At 41.4% G+C, this 19,768-nt stretch overlaps 1 protein-coding gene across 1 annotated transcript; it reads right to left on the bottom strand.

Annotated features, from left to right (window-relative positions):
- Positions 1–682: 682 nt before the first annotated feature.
- On the bottom strand, positions 683–17,958 carry LOC102214671 (neurexophilin-1). The gene is made up of 2 exons (XM_005726204.1): positions 17,437–17,958; positions 683–4,841 (listed from the first exon to the last, which is right to left on the bottom strand). The coding sequence occupies exons 1-2, from the start codon at positions 17,491–17,493 to the stop codon at positions 4,068–4,070; spliced, it is 831 nt and encodes a 276-aa protein (XP_005726261.1). The 5' UTR covers positions 17,494–17,958; the 3' UTR covers positions 683–4,067.
- Between the last annotated feature and the right edge of the window lie 1,810 nt (positions 17,959–19,768).

The following is a 19,768-nucleotide window of genomic DNA, read 5'->3' as shown; positions in this document are numbered from 1 at the left end:
TTAACAGTTCTCTGGGATTTAATTAAGAAGTAGAATGAATGTAACGTCAGTTGTATTTTAAAATGAAAGAGGAGTGCGAAGACGCACAACAAAGAAATTGAGAGCGAAAGAGACGAGAGGGGGGAAAACGAAAGAGGAGGCTAATTAGGGGATGAAGTTATGTTCATGCATCACTCCAGTTGAAATATTTCCTTGGTCTCTCTCAACCCCATTTTCCTCCTTACTCTCTTTTCCTCTTCCTCTTTCTCTCTCTGCATATAAATCTGCAAGAGCCCTTGGCAAAATTCTTTGTCACATCTTTTCTTTGCCTTTGGCACACAGTATGGGTATGCAAATACAAGAAAATAGAGACTTCAGCATTGTTGACACACTCTTCCTACACACAGAGTACAACCAGATATTAATGCCGGAGCCTGTTTCTCTACAACTGAAGTGGCTCAAGTACTTCTGTGTACTTTATTGATTTTTAAAATGTTGAAAACCACATTAAATTCCATCATTTCATCCATACAGTATATCATCCACATGACAAAACCATGAGCAACAAAAAGGTAAAACAGACAACCTTCACTTCATGACCCACATTTAAATACAACTTTATTCAGATCTGAGGACTCATATTCTTTATATATATATATATGTATATATATATATATATATTTATTTAGTTATTTATCCATTTATTTATATGTATATTTATTTTTTTGACAGTCTGAATTTGTTACTAATGTTTGTCGTGTGGATCAGTGTTGTCTTGCAGTCTCTAAGGCCAAAAAATCCACATCTGTTGGCACCAGGTGGGTCAACAATAAGGCTGCTGCCACCAACAACACCGTCCCATAGCGACATGACTTTCTCTTCAGCTTTGCCAAGCAGCCTTTCTTTATCTCGCCCCGGAGAGGCGGAGAGGGTGGAGTCTCTGTGAGAGTATTGCTGTAGATGTCAGAGGATCGGTAAGGAGCAGAGTGAGGAGCTTCTTCTCAGTGGGTAGCCCAACATGTGTCCTTGATATTTTCTATAATGGTACAGTGTTGAGGGCTCATGTTGACCAGTTTGATTCCTTCATATATGAGTATCCAACTTCTCTCCAGATGCCCTGCGGGACACGGGGAGAGGAATATCAAGGTTACTGGGCCGTATCTGTGATGGGCACTACAATGGCGTGCTCTCGAAGAGATTTCACGTCCTCACATTCCAGGGGTTTATGTAAGAACTCTGCTTTGAACAGCAGAGAAGAAAATACTTAAACCAGCACATCTTAAGACTGTGTGTGCACACGCATTTGTTTGATGGGATATAACTATAGAGAGAAACAGATAGAGGGGAGACAGGAGTTCTCGCTGCCGATGTTCACTTGGCTCGACACTAAGCTCGCAGAGATTAGCCAGCTCAGCTCAGCACAGTGTGCTGGAGGGCAGGCAGGGCAGTAGTGAGGAACTACCCGCAGCAGGGTTCAACTTCAGGATAAGGGAGGGTACAGAGGCTGAAGCCAGTCAGCCAGGTCACACGTGGGGAGTAGACAACAGCATGAAGACGGCGGGGCACATGGCTGAGTAACATGCGGGTGTCTGGAGAGGAGAGGGGCAGAGAGAGCTGGTGGGTGAGGAAATGGATGAACAGAGCAGAAGGCAGTGGTTCTTTCATGCTGCTGGATGTACTTTAAACTGGTGAAACTTCCTCCAGTCAAGGAAAAAGACTTTAAGACAACAAGTATACTTTCAGACAAGTATCAGGTCTATAGTTTGAGTTGTTGTCAAACCTGTTTTGAATGTTCCACTGGGATTCTGTGAATGCTTTCCAAAAAAAAGAAGACGAAGAAGCTCAGACTGTAACTGTGATGTGGCTGAATCAAAATCTGCCTCTGCTTGCTTTCACATAGTTGGAACTCTGATTGATTGAGCCTCTTTAGGGAAATCCCTTCAGTGATTGTTGATTGTGAAACGTATGGAATAAGAGGCACAGCAGACAGATAAGTGTGCTGTCAACAAGCAGGGCATCCAAGCATTTATGAAATATGTGCTTAGATAAAACAATAACATGCAGAAGGAGACAGAGGTTTGACTCAGACAGATGAACACCATTTATAATGGCTGCGGGTGGTGTAGCTATCTGTCACCTGCAGACATGCTTGTGCACAGCTGACATTTGCTCCGGGCCACAGGTTGTGTGTTGCATATAGAGAAGAATCACCCCACTCTAAACTAAAAATCCAGCTCTGACGTGCAGATGTACAGGTCGTTGTTACTATCTTTAGCTGACGATTTTTTTTTTTAACCTCCTACTCTTGCTCTCCAAGCTCATAAAGCGCAGCCAGAGCGATGCATTTATGTCTGGCCTTATGCTACCCCCCACAGGAGGACGGCTTCATGGTGACTTTACTGCTGCTTGGGTCCACTTGCGAGATTGCTGTGCAGTTGCAGCCACACGTGTGTGTGCACAGATCTGGCTACATCACTGATGTCACAGTACATTAGCATCAAACTGGTTATCTTATATCACTGTTTAATGACTCTTCACACCTGTCTTGTGACTGTTCATCGTTAATGAACCAAGAAGGCATTGTGTCCTCATAAACAGGACAGTGGTAACCTCTCAGCACACAACATGTCACCCTATTTAATTCATAGCTCCATTGTGGCTGCTCTCCACTGATATTGTTTGTGAGAGTAACATGAGATGGGCCAGCCAGTGGCCATTTATCTTAATGAGAGCAGTTAATTCTGGGCTGAGCTTTGGCTGCCGCCGCCATACAAAAACACAGCAATCCCTTTGAACGTCCTCTTATCCTCCTACCCGCTGACTTGATTTTCAGGAATACATTTTGCCCTCTCATTGAAACCATAATTAGTTCTAAAGGAGATTAAATTACATGTAATTATTATGATAATATTTTCATTTATTCAAGATAACGGGCTGACTTTAGTGAACACAGTATTTGTCGTGAGAGAGCAATCTCCCTCACACAGTCAAAGTTATCAAGGCGTGAAATCAGGAATCCTGACGGCAACAAAATGTAATCTTTTTCATACAGAGGGGACAATAGAAGGCGCTGCATACTCTACGTCTCCTTCTCCACTTTAATTAAAAGAGCACACCGAATCTCCCCGTCTTTCACTCCCCTACCTTCTCTCTTAAGAGTGAAGGGCCAATTTTATCACTATGCAGAATCTAGTTATTTTCCTCACACTGAACTTGTCTTAAGCCCCAGTCCTGAATCTTTAATGAGCAATTTCTTTTCTTTTTTTTCTCTTTTTTTTTTGTAAATTTTATTATTTTTCCTCTCTCCACCTCCTATTTCTCTTTTATTGAACTGGGGTAATGTAACTGAAGGATATATTATGATTAGATTTTGCAGGTAAAGACTACACATCAGTGATACGGTAGGGTGGCTGCATCAGAGAATGCAGATGGGACTTTAAACATTGTTCTGGGGGTGGACGTTCCCTCACATTAAATATATGCCCTTTAAAAAGACTGAGAGTGTAACCTGAATGGTCCTATGGTTGGTTACACTTTACATTCATCTTCTCTTTATGAGAAAAAAATGATTTATGTTCCCTGTGGTATGTTTCAGTCAGTGTGGAACTTAACCATATTTATAAAGTTGGATTTTGCTTCAGCTCTCCAGTGGATCATATCAAAGATACAATACTGCGTTGTGACTTTGAAAAAGAAGAATTTTGTAAAGGGTGTTTAAAAGGACGTTAAGACAACATTAACAAATGACTTAATGGAAGAGAGAAATAGCTGGCGAGAAGTTGGCATATAGAAACTGGTCTGAGGTAAGAATGTGCAAGTTGGCGGTATTTGATTTTTCCCTACCAGTCCAGTTAATGAATACTGCAGTTAAGCATTCCGAATGCCTCATTATCTGCATACTGTACTTTATGTTTTGCATATATGTTTATACATCTTACAACAGTCAGGCTACAGAGAGGTTTTTTTTAAAGTGTCTCGCTGCCGCTATGACATTCACAGCCTTGGTTTCCTCCTCACGAGTTGCAGTCACTCCCACTCATCCCCCTTTTCCTCTCTCCTCCTGCCTCTCCTCCCCGCCTACAGGTCCTCTAGCCCGAAGGCAGGTAGGGCATCTCGTTATGGTAGTTGTAGTCCGGGCAGACCTTCTGCACCAGGCGGTAGTCCGTACTGTAGAAGGAAATATAGATACAGATGACCTTGAAAGGCTTGGAGCAAATCCAGGACACGTGGCTCTGGATCTGCTCCTGGAAACAGGTCTTGGATGGGTCATAGTTGCACAACGAGGTGCGTTTTTGGCGATCCACCTTCTCATAGTCTACGCGGCAGTTGAAGATCTTGGAGTCCTTGGGGTAGACCACACTCTGGCGCTCCAGGTCAAACTCTACTGCCTTGACAGGTGGTACCAGGCTGACTGAGATGTTGCCCTGGCCTGTGGAGTTGTGTCGAAAGTAGACGCTGAATGTGCCGTTACCGTGATCCACAATCTTGCCGGTGATTAGCAGGTTAAGCCTTACTGTCTTGATATTGGAATAGAAGTCTCCCCAGCCGAACATCTTCTTGAACTTGCCGGTTTTAACAATTGGTCGGCGTTTGACCCTGGGGTTCGAGGCGTCGGGTTTGAGCAGATCACTGCCCAACATCTCCCAGAACTCCTGTTTTGAAAACTCCTGCTTTGAGAAAGGGACTGGAGAGTGGTAGGGCAGCTCCAGAGAGGTGGCGTTAGCAGCTCTGCTTTTACTGTGTAGCATCCAGCGGCTCAGGGGTGAGAGCGAAGCCTGCCCGCCCAGGAGGCCCACTGTCTGGGAGGAGTCATCTGAGGAGCTCTTGGAGTTTGAGGAGTCATCTTCTTGACTCAGTGCCACCTGGAGAGTATTGTGGAGGAGGGGATCAGAGAAGGTAAACAGAGAAAAAAAAAGGTAGAAGCAATTATTAGCAAGGTAGAAAAAAATGTAGACAGAAACCAAATTAACAGTTTGATCAATACTTAATTTACTGTTCATACCTCGAGAGATTTTAACTGACATTCTATCAATGTTTTATTTATATATATTTATATAACTTTACACGTAGTGCTATTATTAAAATCTTTTGTTTACCTTGGCTGAGAAAGAAATACTCCCCTATGTCACGTTCTCACAGAGGCAGTGTAATTCCCTAAGTTCACTAGACTCCATCAGCTACTTGGGAGGCCAGAGGGATCAAAGAACAGATTCAAACACAAAATCCACATCATAAATGAATTCACGTGGCATTTGTGACTCCTGTGTTCTTGTACAGTTTAATCAATATATGTGAAAGTGGATATTTTTCTGCAAAGGATTTGAAACAATGAAGAGCAGCAATCAGGAAATGTGTCCTGAAGTTGTTTCTTACAACAATCAGTGGAGTTTTTGCACAAGTATTTGCCTTCATACTAACTGTTATAAAGTATTTTTTCCAAGTTGAGAATTAATTAATTAATTTTCGCCAGAACTAAATTGCAAGATAATCCACCTGGAAAGATTTTTTTCTGCCTTGTATTAAAATCCTAAAGGAAAAATGTCAGTGGAAAGTAGAGACTAAGCTATGTTTCTTTTTTTAAAGTGAGCTTTTTGCTTTTTAAGCACTCTGGTATGAGTGCATGGGGAAGCTGTTATGGCCTCGAAACATTTGGTTGGAGGATCAAAGTGTTTGAGGGTGGGGAGGTGGGCAAACGGGAGGGCCTGAGAATAAAGTGTAATGTCCAATTAAGACTTCCAGTGTTTTAATTAATGAAAAAATCTGTATCGGCAGACACACAAAGCTGTCAGATGTTAACATCAACTGAAGGGAGGGGAAGAGGAAGGAGGGAGATAACATAGTGCTGCTGTGCTCAGCAGTAGCTTTGTGATGAGTGTGTGAATGTGCTTGCAAAGTAATGGGTAATTATTCAATGGTAATGATCTATTAACAGGTAGCTTCTGTCTAATGTGCCATGGAGGTATCCAGAATTGTTGTGTCCTTTGGATCTGACAGTAAGGAACACACACTCACATCGTCTGTGAATTTTGAGTTGTGGTAAATGCAAACAATAAGTGATGCAAATGCGAGCGCTGGGGTAAGTTTGTGTATGTGTTTGCGTGCGTGTGTGTGAGTGCGTTCTACCCAGAGAGATTTTACAATGATGCATAATGCATGGATCTCTGTCTGTGCTCTGATCCATCTACTGTCTTGACTGCCAGGGCTTCCTTATACAGGCTTAGTCAGGATTATTAAGTCTGACTCATTTTTATTCCATTTTATGCAGGTTTTTCAAGCTCACTCAGATTTGTTCACTTGCTCTGCAGTTAGTCAGTGATATTGATTCTTCTGTCTCTCTAAAAACATGTATTTCCTTTCATAACAACGTGTATCGCATTTCAACTGTCTTGAATGGATTCCCACTGATGTGGTTGTGGTCTGGTGTGTGGACTCAGATGAGAGGACACCATTTTTCCCTTAATCTGGTTTTATTCCCATGGGGCTGTTACAGGCCAGATGCCCTCTGCTCTAGTTACCTGTCTGCTGCTACGCTACACTGCCGCTTAGATCCTTCAGTCTCCCCACGGGGGCCGATAACAGTCCTGACAAAGACTCCTTCCTCTTGAAACAGATAGCTTCTTTGAGAATCCCAAACTCATTAATAATGAACCAAAATTCAAAAGCGCTTAGACTTATTGATTTTAATCTTTTCAAACATATCTATGTTTTTTTTCTTTTTCTCTCATTTTTTCTTTTTAGACCAGAAAGTTGAGGCTAGACAGGATGACTTTGATGACATACCATTACCCATGGCTCCTATTGAAGGACTAGTTTGTGTTTGATTTCTCTTCTTCAGTGAGCCCATGGCTGCTGGGCACAGAGGGTAGCAATCTGCCTGCCTCCCCAGATAGCACTCAAGAGCCCCTGCGGTGTCCTACAGTTTCTATGAAACTGCCCATTTGTTTTAAGATCCTCATCACTTTGCCAGCAATTCTCAGATGGTGCCAGTGCTCGTATCTGAGCAGAAACATATTGCAACATGCTTTGTTGTAGCTTACACATTAAGCAAAGTATCCCTCCTCCTTCCCTCTTTTGCACAGTCTTCATTAGGGAGTCAGAGAGGCTGGGCTGCAGGAGTAGAGATGAAGTAAACGCTGTGCTATTGTTAAACAGAAGATTTAAATGTCTGGCACTGCTGGAAGTGTCAGATCCAGTGTACAGCATCATTGTCAAAGGCAAATGGAAGAATAAGCTTAATTTGGCCCTGAAGAAAACCTGAGTTAGAGCGACAATGATTACTAGAGTAACAGAACACGCTCTGAGCACCAGTCCAAACACAATGCCTTTAACTGGAGTTGTGTTTTTGGCGGTAAATGGATACTACTGTTTGTGGTTTCACTGTTGAATGATGTATCTTAAAGGTAAATGAAGTCACACATTATATGGTAGCACATGACATTGCAGTGCTACAATTCTTATCCTCTTTGCATTTAACTATGAAAGTACAGGAAGCTTGTGATTTAAGATATTGTAGAATAACTGAAATTAGTTTCGTTTTCCTTCAATTTAGGGGAATGTTTTTATATTTGGGAAACAAAAACATTGTTTTGTTAACAATCCAGCACTAAATGCCATCTGCTTTGGGTATTTAAATAAGCCACTTGCTTTCAGATTTATAATCTAATCTAACAGATGATGATGTACTGTGAGAACCTTGCCTTTTTTAATGATCAGTTTCATAAAATTTTAAGAAGTGTTTTAAAGAGTTGGAAAATGTGCACTTGTTCCAGGGCTGTAGCCACTATACCAAAGTCTTATTGTTCACTAGGTCATCCTAAAATATGCAACATAAACCAGCCATATATTATAACATAGTGTAATGTTGCTTTGAAAAATCAGAAGTTTCTCTCAGAGTAAGTTTGTTTTGTTTCATGAAGCTTGGCAAGATGTATCCCAGCTTTAATACTGTATGCAAAGTGTGGGCGATGGGCAGTCGGGTCTTAGTGAGGGGGTGGAGGTTCGGGGTGATTTTGTCATTTGTCATGTGCACTAAGTGAGTCAGTGAAACGGCTGGAGAGGATGGGAGGTGGCTGCGGGCTCTGTCGCTGTGGTAATTGTGAGTCATTCAGCCTCAGTGAGCACAGGCCCCAAGCCTCTCTAGCAGCAGGACGTATGGTAGGGGAGCGATCCTCAGAAGCCTGGCTGCTCCACAGGCAATAATCAGCCTGTTACTGTGACAGGTACACCATTTTAACCCCTTTCCCCTGGTGACAGAAACACTCTGTTGCCATAATATAGCGCAGAGATCATGGGGTGACTTAAGTAAAATCTCCACCATAACTCACAGAAGTAAGGGACTGGTGATAGACCACTGTTTCTAAGAAGTAGTCTACACATTCTGACGTAACTTGTGACTGTTGGAGATATCCTGCAAAATATACTTCACAGATGAAGAGACACGTGGATTTCGCATCTCTATTGCGAACAGATTAGGTAATCAACTTCAGATTTTTTTTCCTTCTCAATGAGGATTTGGCATTTTCATCTGTTTTGTAGCTTTGCTGATATTTTTTTCAAAACAAAAAATCAAATAATTAAATCAACTACTGTTGTAAAAAGGAGTTGTAGCAACAAAACTACATTATCTACGCCCGTCTTATTGTCTTTCAGCAGACTGTCTTGGTTTTCGAGACCGTTCTCATTCCCATGTAACATACCGACGATTTGTCACGTCCCGAGACATCCCATGGGAACGTGAAAGGTAATCTTCCATGTCGACATGATACGCGCCGTATTGCGAATGGAATCCAATAGAATGACACTCCCGGCGGTAACACAAGTTCCAGCCGTGTATTCCAGGCCTAACCTTAATCCTAATCATAATCTTATCCCTAATCATATTAGATAGTGTTTTCCAAAGCGATTAATGATGAGAAACTAAAATGAATGTACATGTGTAGCTTCATTCCTCATGTTTCCGACTGCGTAACATACCGACAATTTGTCATATGGCGTCGTATGTTACGTTTTGAGATGAGAATTTGTTGCGTTTTCAGTGCGTTTTTCTCTCACTGATCTTCAGGCTTTGTTTTCGGTCACAGCATGTACTTGTTCCCATTAAAACCACTTCAAATCCCATTGACTGTACACTTGCTGCTGAGCATCAGATCTCATGAACACAGTGGCGCATTCTGCAGCTCAAGAATTAGATGTTTTATAATGGAGGGACCAAAATGTAATAAAAATGCAATCAGTGGGAAACAAACAGTCAAAATGAACGATAATATTGCAATGGATTGCCTTATTAGCTAAAATGGCATTGCCATGGTAGTGTTCATCTTAGGGTTTATGTGAAGCTTTTGTTGGGACACCTGAGCTGAATGTAGTGTGTCAGTTTTTTGACATACAGCTTACATATGTATCTTTGCGTGTTATATGAATGCATGAGCTGGAAAAGAGTAAACTTATTGATTGAATCCTTCAGTGGGGGCCACCCGATGGGGCTTAAGCATGTGCTTGTCCTGCAGAGCTGACAAGTTCAATAAGCACTCCACTTTCCTCTGGCTGTTGAGTTGAAATATTCATCTCTAATATGACATCAATTTTTAATTAAAGACCGAGGCAGCTCAGATTTCTTAAGTGTTAGTCAATGCTTCATCCACACTACCACCTTACCCACGCCCCACCCGCGCCTCCTTTCCCCATCTCCAGATGTAATATGCTCACTGCAGGAGATTTCTCTGTTACATGATTAAAGTCTGAAAATGGCTGTGCCCTTATAACTAATTATTCTTCTAGCTAGTGTAGATCCAAGAAGAGGTGAGCGAGAGAAAGGTAATTTCACAAGAAACAAGCCATTTGACTCTTAATGAATAATTTACTCCAGCTTCTCTGGGGTCACTGGAACTAAGATCTGAGGTACGTGAACAAACTCAATACACTGAATAGTTTTTATTCGAAACTATTTTTTTCTAACATACTCTGTCTTTCTGCATCCTCCACCCTTCTTTTTTCCAGCCCATTTTGGACATGTTCACTTGTGCGGTCCCAGAGGACTTGGGCTCATTTTGTATGCTCAGACTGAAGCTAGACTCTGAATTGGCTATCAAATTTTTACATTATAAGATATCGACAAGTTGGCAGTGCGAGGGAGGATGGAAAGTGGCAGCAGGGGATGGTTTCTCCCCAGTTATTCCCCACAGAGTGGGGACCAAAGCAAGGGCTGGGAGACTCAGCTGATTAAAGCCACTGCTACAGTAGTCATACCTGTCTGGTAAAGGCTGGGAGGACTGCAGGATTGTCTCATGGAGGCATAAAACCCTCAGTTAAATGCCCTTTTTTATTAAGGGCTGTTGTCTGATACAGTGCGACAGAGTTTCTGTTAATTTTTGAAACCATATAAATGAAAATAATTTTGTCATTCCTGCACAACCACCATTAATATGCTCCCGAGGGAGGCTGTTAAATTGTTTCAGTGTAGAGGTGCTGAGTGGCCAAATCAGACAATGGTTTAGCTGTGCAACTCCCAGCTGAGAAAGTGTGTAACTGTGTGAATGGGCTCCTTATACACTTATAGTAGCTCTAAAAAGGTACTGAATCTTGGAATTCTCTCATTAGCGGACAGCTGTGGTTGAACTGAGAATATGTTGGGTCACTGTCATTTAATTTATACGTAGGCTAGATGTGTTCACATTAGCATGGTAAATGCGCATGCCTAGCCGACTGCTTTGAGGTTCTGTCTGGCATTACGAGTGGCATACACATAAAGCTGCTAAAGTGAGTATGTAAACCTCATTTACATATGACAAACAGGTCAGGCACTTAGATGTCTGAAGTTCCAGCCGTCTCAGCAGTCTTCTAGCTGAATTTAGACTTTTCAGTGTTTTAACTGATTAAACCAAATGTAAGCAGGAAGGGGAAACGTGATCGCAAGTGCTTGCTTGTAAGACATTTGACACTCTGCAGTCCATCTCAGCTGGACTGGACACAATCTGGAAATGTCACCAGAGGAACAGAAACACGATTCAGTTTCTAAAGGAGAGATGCTATAGGTAAAGTAGTCCTGTAGATAGAGCTTTATTCTATCTATCTATGAAGATAATTTTCTTGTTTTGTTCATTTTTTTTATCATTAAGAGCCTGTTTCATGGTATATTTTACTCCTACAACCATGGTGATAACTGAGAGCATTTTTACATTTATGAAGTGATGAAAGGAAATTGCCAAAGGCACCTCTATGAAACCCTTTGACTCTAATGTGCCAAGAAGAATTGGGAACCTGGCTTTGTTCAATGTTTAAATGTCTGTTTTGGAAAAGTATGTGCATTACTTCAATATGATTTGCATATTTGAACATTTAACCATCATTTTTTTAAACCATTCTTACATAATATCTTGCTCAAATGACAGTTGTTAACATTAATGTAGTGTCCTGCAACTATAAAATGGTAAATGTAAACTATAAATAATTTGACCATGATAAAACTCTCTAAAAATCAATTTTGGTTTCTTTTATTGAAAAAATGGATAGATTAATTAAGTTACCTTAGCTTAAGCAGTTAATAGACATTTAGGTGTCACTTTTGAGATGGCTTGTGTGATCTGTGTAACTCCTCAAATTGGTGTTTCATGTAGCAATGTAATAAAAAATCCGAAATCAATGTGCTTTGCATAAACATTCCCATTATCCATTTATTCCTGCATTCCCGTGGCTGTGCATTTCCTATAATTGGAAACCCCATGTATAGACTCTCAGCAGGCCTTGTCTGGAGATGTGCACCACTCTGACCCCGAAAATCACTGTACCGTCACTGGTCGGCACGCTGGTAAACTGCATACTAGATGGTCAGTCATGCAGAACAGACTGTTTACAGATTTTGAGAGAAATGAGAATATTAATGGGCTTCTGCACACTGGTTTCAGTCTGGTCTGGCAGCTCAAGCAACACCATGATGAGGTCAGCATGAAAGCTTTGGTTTTCTTCAGTGTTAAACTACACTGACAGCCTAGTGTTCCCCTTTCAAATAAACCCAAATCCCCTGGTCCCATATTGCCTTTTCCACTATTGCTGAGATGCCTACAGATTTTAAAACAATGAAAGCTTTACTTTATATTGATACTTCCTATAACGGTTTGTATTTTCAGAAAACATTCAAACAACTTTGACTATTGTTAGCTCAGGCAGAAGCTCTGTGAAATTAAAATGTCGGTTATGGATTTTCCCATCCTTAGTTATTCCTTTGTGCTAAAGTCATGCGCATCTTTATCTGGCTCCCCGGGGAGTTACACCCACTCATTATACCCGAGGCAACGAGTCATTTTTCTTTAAGCTGTGCACTGTAATCCACACTTCACTATCTGAACCAGTAGACAAACCTACAGATATTCTTTCAGGGTCTGCTCTGTCTTCCCTGCAGTCTCCTAGAAAGCAATGCCACAGTAAATTGTGCTGGTTTTGAGGAGACAACGTATTCTGTCTGAGGACAGCTTGGCGCTTCAATATGAAGGGCTGTCAGTGTGTCAGGGTGTGTGTTTTCTCTCTGTCTGTCTGGGTCTCTGCTATGGGGCTGCCTGGAGCCTGTGGGAGGGGCTCACTGGGTGGTCGGGGGTGGTGGAGGAGGTGCACCTCTGGGGTCCTACATGCTGTGCATGTTCATAACTCAAGCCGTTTTACCCTGCAGGCAATAGGCTACAAAGATTGTCCAGCACTGCTCATCCGCTGCTGCGTCATATGTTGTTTATATGTTCTGCGACTGCTCCTAGCTGTTTAATTTGTTCGAATGAAACAAAGAGGAAAATAGTGCCAGAGCCACACAGGTAAAGTGACGAGAAGAGAATAAGAATCAAAAAGCAAAGACATCAAATTTAAGCCATATTCAAGGATGCCTAAATTATCTGAGAAAACCAATTACTTTTCTAAATGCATTATTAATAAAAGACACTAATCTTAGCAAAGATAAAGTACTCTGCATACTTTTTACAAACTGATCTGGAAAAAATACAAATAGTGCTAGATCCAGAAGCTCATGTAAATAAACGCTGAAGCTGATTGATGCTGTAATAACAATAAACTCGAAATGTTGTTTTCATCAGTAACAAGGGGATATTGTTTAACTTATCTTCCTATCATTACCCCAGAATTAAGAATTATGTGGAAGTGGTTAAGCCTAAAAACACTATTATCTACAAGTCCATTCGATTTTTAGTTTCCTGAATAAAAAAGACTCCTATTGATACTGAAGTTTAGATATTTGAGTAAACTTTTCTGGTTATTTAATTACTGCTTGCTTGAAGGGTATGACCTGAATTGTCATTTTCCTCTACGTTGATGGATAAAACATGATGCGCATTTTCTCCTGCTGATGATAAAGATACAATGAGATGATCATTTTCCTCTTCACGTCACCCAGTTATGACATTCATAACTATACGGCACATACACTCAGCACAGTAGACTGCTCGGCTTGCATGGATACAGAGCCGACCTTCCCTTATGATAGAAATTTGACAATTATGAATGAGTTTTTGTGTTTCCAGCATCTGCGTGGGATGTGAGGCGCAGAGTGAAAGTTTATAAGCTCTGACGTGCCGATTGCAACACCGATGGCAAAGAGGACGAGAGCGGGAAGGCTGAAAAAAACTGAGCTCGGTCTGGTGCAGCTGTGCACGTTTGTGACTACATGCAATGTATGCAGCATCGGACTGAGTTTTCTTCTATTTGTTTCGCAAGATGAGGTGGTATGTATCTGGGTGGACAAGGTCAGTGACCCTGCTAGGAGGACAGGTATCTAAGAAACATGAATCTAAGAGTTTGTGACAGGCCAGAATAGAGAGAGGAGTCTGATGTGGTTAGAATTAGCGTCAGGCAGCCTCTGCTCTTTAACTACACGCACAAATCTTCAGGTTTGCACAGAGTGCGTTTGTCGCACCATGCTGTCTTCTGCTGTTTCAGACACAGCAAATGCTGCCTGGATTTAATGTCTTTTGTTGTCTCAGTTTTTGTGCTGTTATGCTTCTGTGATGTAAAATCTTGTCTTTGTCACAGGAGTGATTTTGGCTCTCCAGCTTTAAATGTAACAGCACAATTTGTTATTAATTGATGCGCCGTCTTGAGTGAGTGTTTCCTTGCTGATGGCAAAGTCAAATGGAGGGTGTGAGTAAAAGTTAAGAAAGAGAAAACAGAACAGCACTACTTCCCAATTTCCCAGTGTGAATTCTTCAAAGTGTCACATTTTCTTTTCTTTTCTTTTTTTTTTTAAATTACTTACACGCAGAGGGAACGGTGTGGCATGTAGACCTTGAAATATGTGTGAATGTCTCCACAGAAATTCAATTTGTAAAAAGTGACATTCGGTGCTCAGCTACAGAAGTGAAATTCAGTTATCAAGCATGATGGCCAGTGTCTTCATCTGTGCAGAAAGCAATCAGTGTGAGCATAAAGCGGTTCTGTCTCTCACGGCCACAGAAAGGCTACCTGGGGCTACCCTTTCCAGAAAAATCTGGTGAGAAAGAGCATCTGTGATTCACAAATAGTCAAGCCTACGTTCCCCCAGAGATTTTTAATACATGAAGGTTACAGCACAAAATTACTTAACAAAAAGCTCATTTTGAATATCTCCATTTACTGAACTGTAGAGACGAAATTCTCCTTGTCAGTAAAATTATAGTTAGGTTTGCATTTTCAAGTCTAAAATAACACAAATGTGCCATGTTGAATGCGAGTAATGCATTTAAAAGCACAAGGTTCTTCAAACAATTGCAGAGAAGAAATTCTGCAGCTCACCGGAGTATCAGAGTTCAATGCCCTTTTCGAGGACACTTCATGCCTTTATTGATAGTTCTTAAGATTGTTGAAAGAGAGAGCTGCACATCTCGTTGACCTCACTCCTCCCAGGTTTCACTGGCTGGTCTGAGATTTCATCCCATCAACCCTGGTTCATCCACACGGCTGCGTTTGTAATTACAAGTGGATTAACATGTGTAATTCTGTGAAAATCACACAGAATCTGTGATGACTGTCAATTAGGGGTATAAACCTCTGAGGCAGATGTTTAGCTGACTCCTTTTTTAGCACCAATATTTTGTTTCATTCCATCTCTTTTCTTTCATTCTTACATCTGCCTACACCTGTCTATTTGCCCTTCCAAAACTAAACATTTTCACATTAGAGCTGACTCACTTTCATCCTAAGTATTCAATAGACTATCTTGAGAAAATTCACTCTAGCGATTTAGTTTAGTGAAACAAATGCAGTCAGATTGCTGAGCTTCACTGATGAAAAATAACTCCAACTGCTGCCAAAAATAAACATAATTTCTCAAGCAGTCAATTATACAACTGAGATGGCTTTTATTATTCATAACCCTTCATTCAAATTCAGGGAATAATTAACATTTGAAACACATCATTCATCACATAAACAACAACCAGAGTGGCACCTTGTGTTAATAGTCGTCTGTATTAGTAGCCATTTGCAAAAGATCCCTTGAGACTGAACCCTCTCTGAAAATTGCAGCGCTATTACAACAGAAATCATCCAAATCAAATTTTTAATGCATAGCAGGCTCATTTAATTATTAATCACTGCTCCATTACTTAATAAAAAGTTACTTAATTTATTAATTGCTCCATAATTTATCAATGTCACAGGGCTAATGAATTACCCAAGATTCCCTGCTGAGGGAGGCCGTGTACGTTTTTCATAGATACATGGTCTGGCGAGAGGGAGAAAAAAAGGCTCTAATTAATGTCATTATCATTTAGCCACAGACCTTCTGGGTTACAATAGGCTGCGGCCCTGCAGCTCACAAAACGCTTCCAGAACCAAAACAACAAGTGAGTGTTAAGCCTATTATCCCCACTCTTGTATCTAGTTATACAACAGCTGAAAAGGCACTCGTCCCCCATATTTTAAGACAGCGTGTGGTCTCATATTTCACAGAGAACAGAAGAATCCGTTGAAAGAGCTCCGTCTCAGCCAAGAATATCACTGAGTCTGTTAAGTCACTTAAAACCAATGTCTGTTAGACCTCAGATCCTCAAAAGAGCTATCACTTTATTCTGAGTATCTGAATAATACCTTAATATGAAAACCACAAGGTCATCCTTGAAGGAATGCCGTCACAGACGGGTTGAACAGCCACTCAACCTCACTTCAGTATTTCAGTCACTCATGTTTTTATGTTTTTTTTTTTGGATCTGGCTCATTCCCTGGGCCCTGAGATGACTGAGCTCCCCTTAGCCTAGGGGTTTCCGAACAGAAGGATGTTTTCAAGTTTTCTCATGCGATTTAAGAGCTGACTTCTCATTAAAGGCTGCTTTTTAATAAATCTAGAAGCGCACATGAAAGAGGAGTGGGTGATCCAAATTAAATTGTAAGGTTATGCAATGCTGGAAGTATTATTTAAGCTACAGAAACTTCAGTGTTTACATATCCATTGGCAGGAGTGTTGTGTATGAATCAATTTAGCATTAATTTGCTGAATTAGATCTCATAAATTTCTCCTCACCTACTGTATAAATTCAGTCTTTAATCACTTCGTTCAATAAGGTAAGAGCTCTCACAGCAAAGACTACAAAAACAAACCAGCGCTTTTATCTTTCTGTGGATCTTTCACATGAAAAAGTATTCAAGCTTTTTGTCTTGCTGATTCTGCTGTACCGTTTCACACACAAGAACCCTGGGGCATGGCCCTGTAGTGTAAAGGTGCTACAGCTTATATCAAATCAAAGCCATAATTTAAAGAGTGCTGAAATGTGGCTTATATCTTGTGTATAATGCATTTTTTTTAACGCCTGGTTTTCACGGAAGGTTAAATAAACTTTTCCTCAGTTGATTCACAGTTTTGCGTTTGATATTTTGGAGTTCAATTGATAGAGTAAATCATAAATTTGTAACACTATAACTTTTTAATGGCCATGTAGTGTTTGTTGACAGTGTTACAGAGCTGAGGACTGAAGCGGCTCCAAAGACGCACAGAGTAAAACAGATATGTGACAAACACCGATGGCACGGTGCGCTCCGCACGCTGCCAGCACGAGTGTCCCCCGAGAATAGTGACACTGCGCCCGGCGTACCCGAGACGAGCGGGGTCAGAGTGAATGTTATTGTCTTAACAATTACTAGTGATACAAAAAACAAAAACAAACCAGACATCAGCAGAATTTGGTTTGCGGTCAACACAGTGCTGTCGTGCAGCAGTCGAGGATTATCTCTGCATCTTTGTAAGAAGCACAAATGACCTGCACGTCTCGTAATTTATCATTTCCATCAAATTAATCTAAGCTGTCAGTTGCTATCCACGCACGTCTGCGCAAACATTTCCCCTTTAATTAGCGTATATCACGGAGTTTGGAAGTTTGTACTCTACGGTATATTCTGACGCAGAAGGTATTTAGAGGTAATTCGGAGAAAGATGCATAAAGACCCCGGTGTGACTTTTTTCTTTTTTCTTTTTGCACACTCCCACTCTTTTCTTACCAAACAAGCGGTTCCGTTGAGGAGGAGCAGGATGAAGCCTCGGTTGGGACGCATCATTCCGGCGCGTAAAACCCACAGTCCCCTGCCCCGGCAGGAAAAAAAGAAAAAGAAAAAAAAGAATATAAATTGTTAATGGTAAGAACAACAAACTCCCGAAGACGGGCTTTTCCTCCTTCAGGAAGATGCTCTTCCTACTGCACCCGGTCCCATTCGGCTGGCGCACGGTCCCATGCCCATGCCTGACTAAAGTGCTGTTTCCACAGACCTAAAAAACGTAGGAAACCACTTGGAGTGATACTCTACTGTCTTTTCTTTTTTTCTCACCAATCCCGTGTTTGAGTCAGATTACATATGGTGTGAGAAATCCATGAACATGCGGAAGGCTGTTATCATCCATGCAAAAATGAAGCGATTCCGGCTCAGAGTTAAACGGGTGCACAGGGTGGTGGGTAGATCATATCTGGTCACTGGTGCCAGTGGAGATCCTGGAGGGATGGAGCTGCAGCCTCCTGCAGAAACTGAGCGATGCTGAGACTGGCAAGAGCAAACAGACGTTTTAACAGTTCTCTCTCTCTCTCTCTCTCTCTCTCTCTCACACACACACACTCTGCCTCTACCTCACTCCCTTCCCCTACCCATGTGTTTGTGCCTGTCCCCCTCTTTCTCCATCTCCAATCTCTGTTTCCCTCTCTTACCCCCTCCCTTATCTCACTTTCTTCCCACCTCTCTAGCATCTCCCTCTTTCAGTTACCTTCTCTTTACTCAGTTGATCCAACATATAATTAAATAAGTTACAATAAACCTAAATATCCAGTAGTTACACAACAATAAGCATCTGTCCCACTTGTGTGAGGGCTTGAGTGTTTTCCATTCCCTTGTGAGTATTTCTGACATGAGTTTTTTTAGCCTACAGCAGTCGGCATTACTAATCCACTGACAACTCTGTGGGTATTTCTCACCAGCAACCCTGTCATTAAATATAATCATCACTGTGGGTGGGTGAAAATCATTGATTGGGAAAGACTGGATCTTTTTTCACACTGCACTTGTCACAACAAAAACAACTCTTGTCATATGGTAACTGAGGAGGTTAATGCTGAGCTGTGGATCTCCTAGAATGCATTTGATCCTCACACACGTTGTCACATCATACACGGTATCGTCAGATTGTTTGTCCTCCCCAAAGGACACCGAACTGGAGCCCTGCTGAAGGATATTGACGTACACGATGAACCAGTGACCGTCACCTCAGTCCGGTGTGATTAATAAAGCGTTTTCCCCAATAACACTCAGTTCATTAGAAGCAGGTTAATGGACTGAAATGCGTGATATCACTACACAGGTCCCCTGGCTCCCAGCGGCTCGATTTCTGCTTAATTGCACTTATAGATGAGCTTTACGTGAGCTGTCCTCCCTGTATCTTTACACACACTGCAGCACCAGAGGAAGACCTGCTCTATATCTTTTTGTCACTAGGTCAGAACTTTTTATATCTGTGTTGTTTTATCTCGGATTTAGCCATTTAAACCCTTTGTTAATGTTATTTTACTACCTGCTAATAATGCATATGATGTTGTGTGCAACAATAAAAGGGTTTATTGATCTCATTTCATGGGGTTAATTGGCTCAGCTGGATGCATTCTGTGGGACCTGACCCCTAAAGGAGCTAGGTAACACCTGGGGGGTCACTGGAGGAGAGGAAGCCCTGTCAATCTAGTGTGACTGAAACTTCAAAGAGTTAGGGCAAAAATAAATTCTTTAAGACAGCCGCTCTAGTCCAGCCATCTGCCTGTGTGCACACATACAGATTTGCTGCTCATTATGATGCAGGAAATGCTGATGGAAGGTGGGAATGAGCTCATCAACTGAGGAGGTTTCTTGATCTGTTTCCCTTTTTTATTGGATTATTTCAAACACTAAACGTGCCTCTGTATAATTCAAGCAAGCCTCTTCAGTTACCCTAGGTATGAGCCGGGTCTTTGGGAGAGGAAACATAACCTATAAAGGGAGATCTGCTCCCCAGCCCACAATCTGAAGAAACAGCAACCATAATAAAACTCCTTTTTAAAACGCAGCACGTTCATTTATACGCACACTTTCACTCCTGCACATAATTATGGAGCCATAACTCAGCCTGTATACTCTCTGGGGAGGGCTGCTGCTATTTTTTACTCATATGAAAAAAAAGAAGAAGCATTGTGGATGCTAAGATACCCATCATTTGACATCCAGGATCGACTTATCTTAATGTTGTTTCACACATGACTCACATCAGCATGACAAATAGGAATTTGTGTTTGTGTATTTTCCTTTTTATTCCTCTCTCCTGGCA

The sequence above is a fragment of the Pundamilia nyererei genome, unplaced genomic scaffold, assembly GCF_000239375.1.
Source record: "Pundamilia nyererei isolate P.nyererei 1_Seehausen unplaced genomic scaffold, PunNye1.0 scaffold00018, whole genome shotgun sequence".
NCBI classification, from domain to species: domain Eukaryota; kingdom Metazoa; phylum Chordata; class Actinopteri; order Cichliformes; family Cichlidae; genus Pundamilia; species Pundamilia nyererei.
Note: the sequence above shows the minus strand (reverse complement) of the source record. Positions and strands in the feature narration are given on the sequence as shown.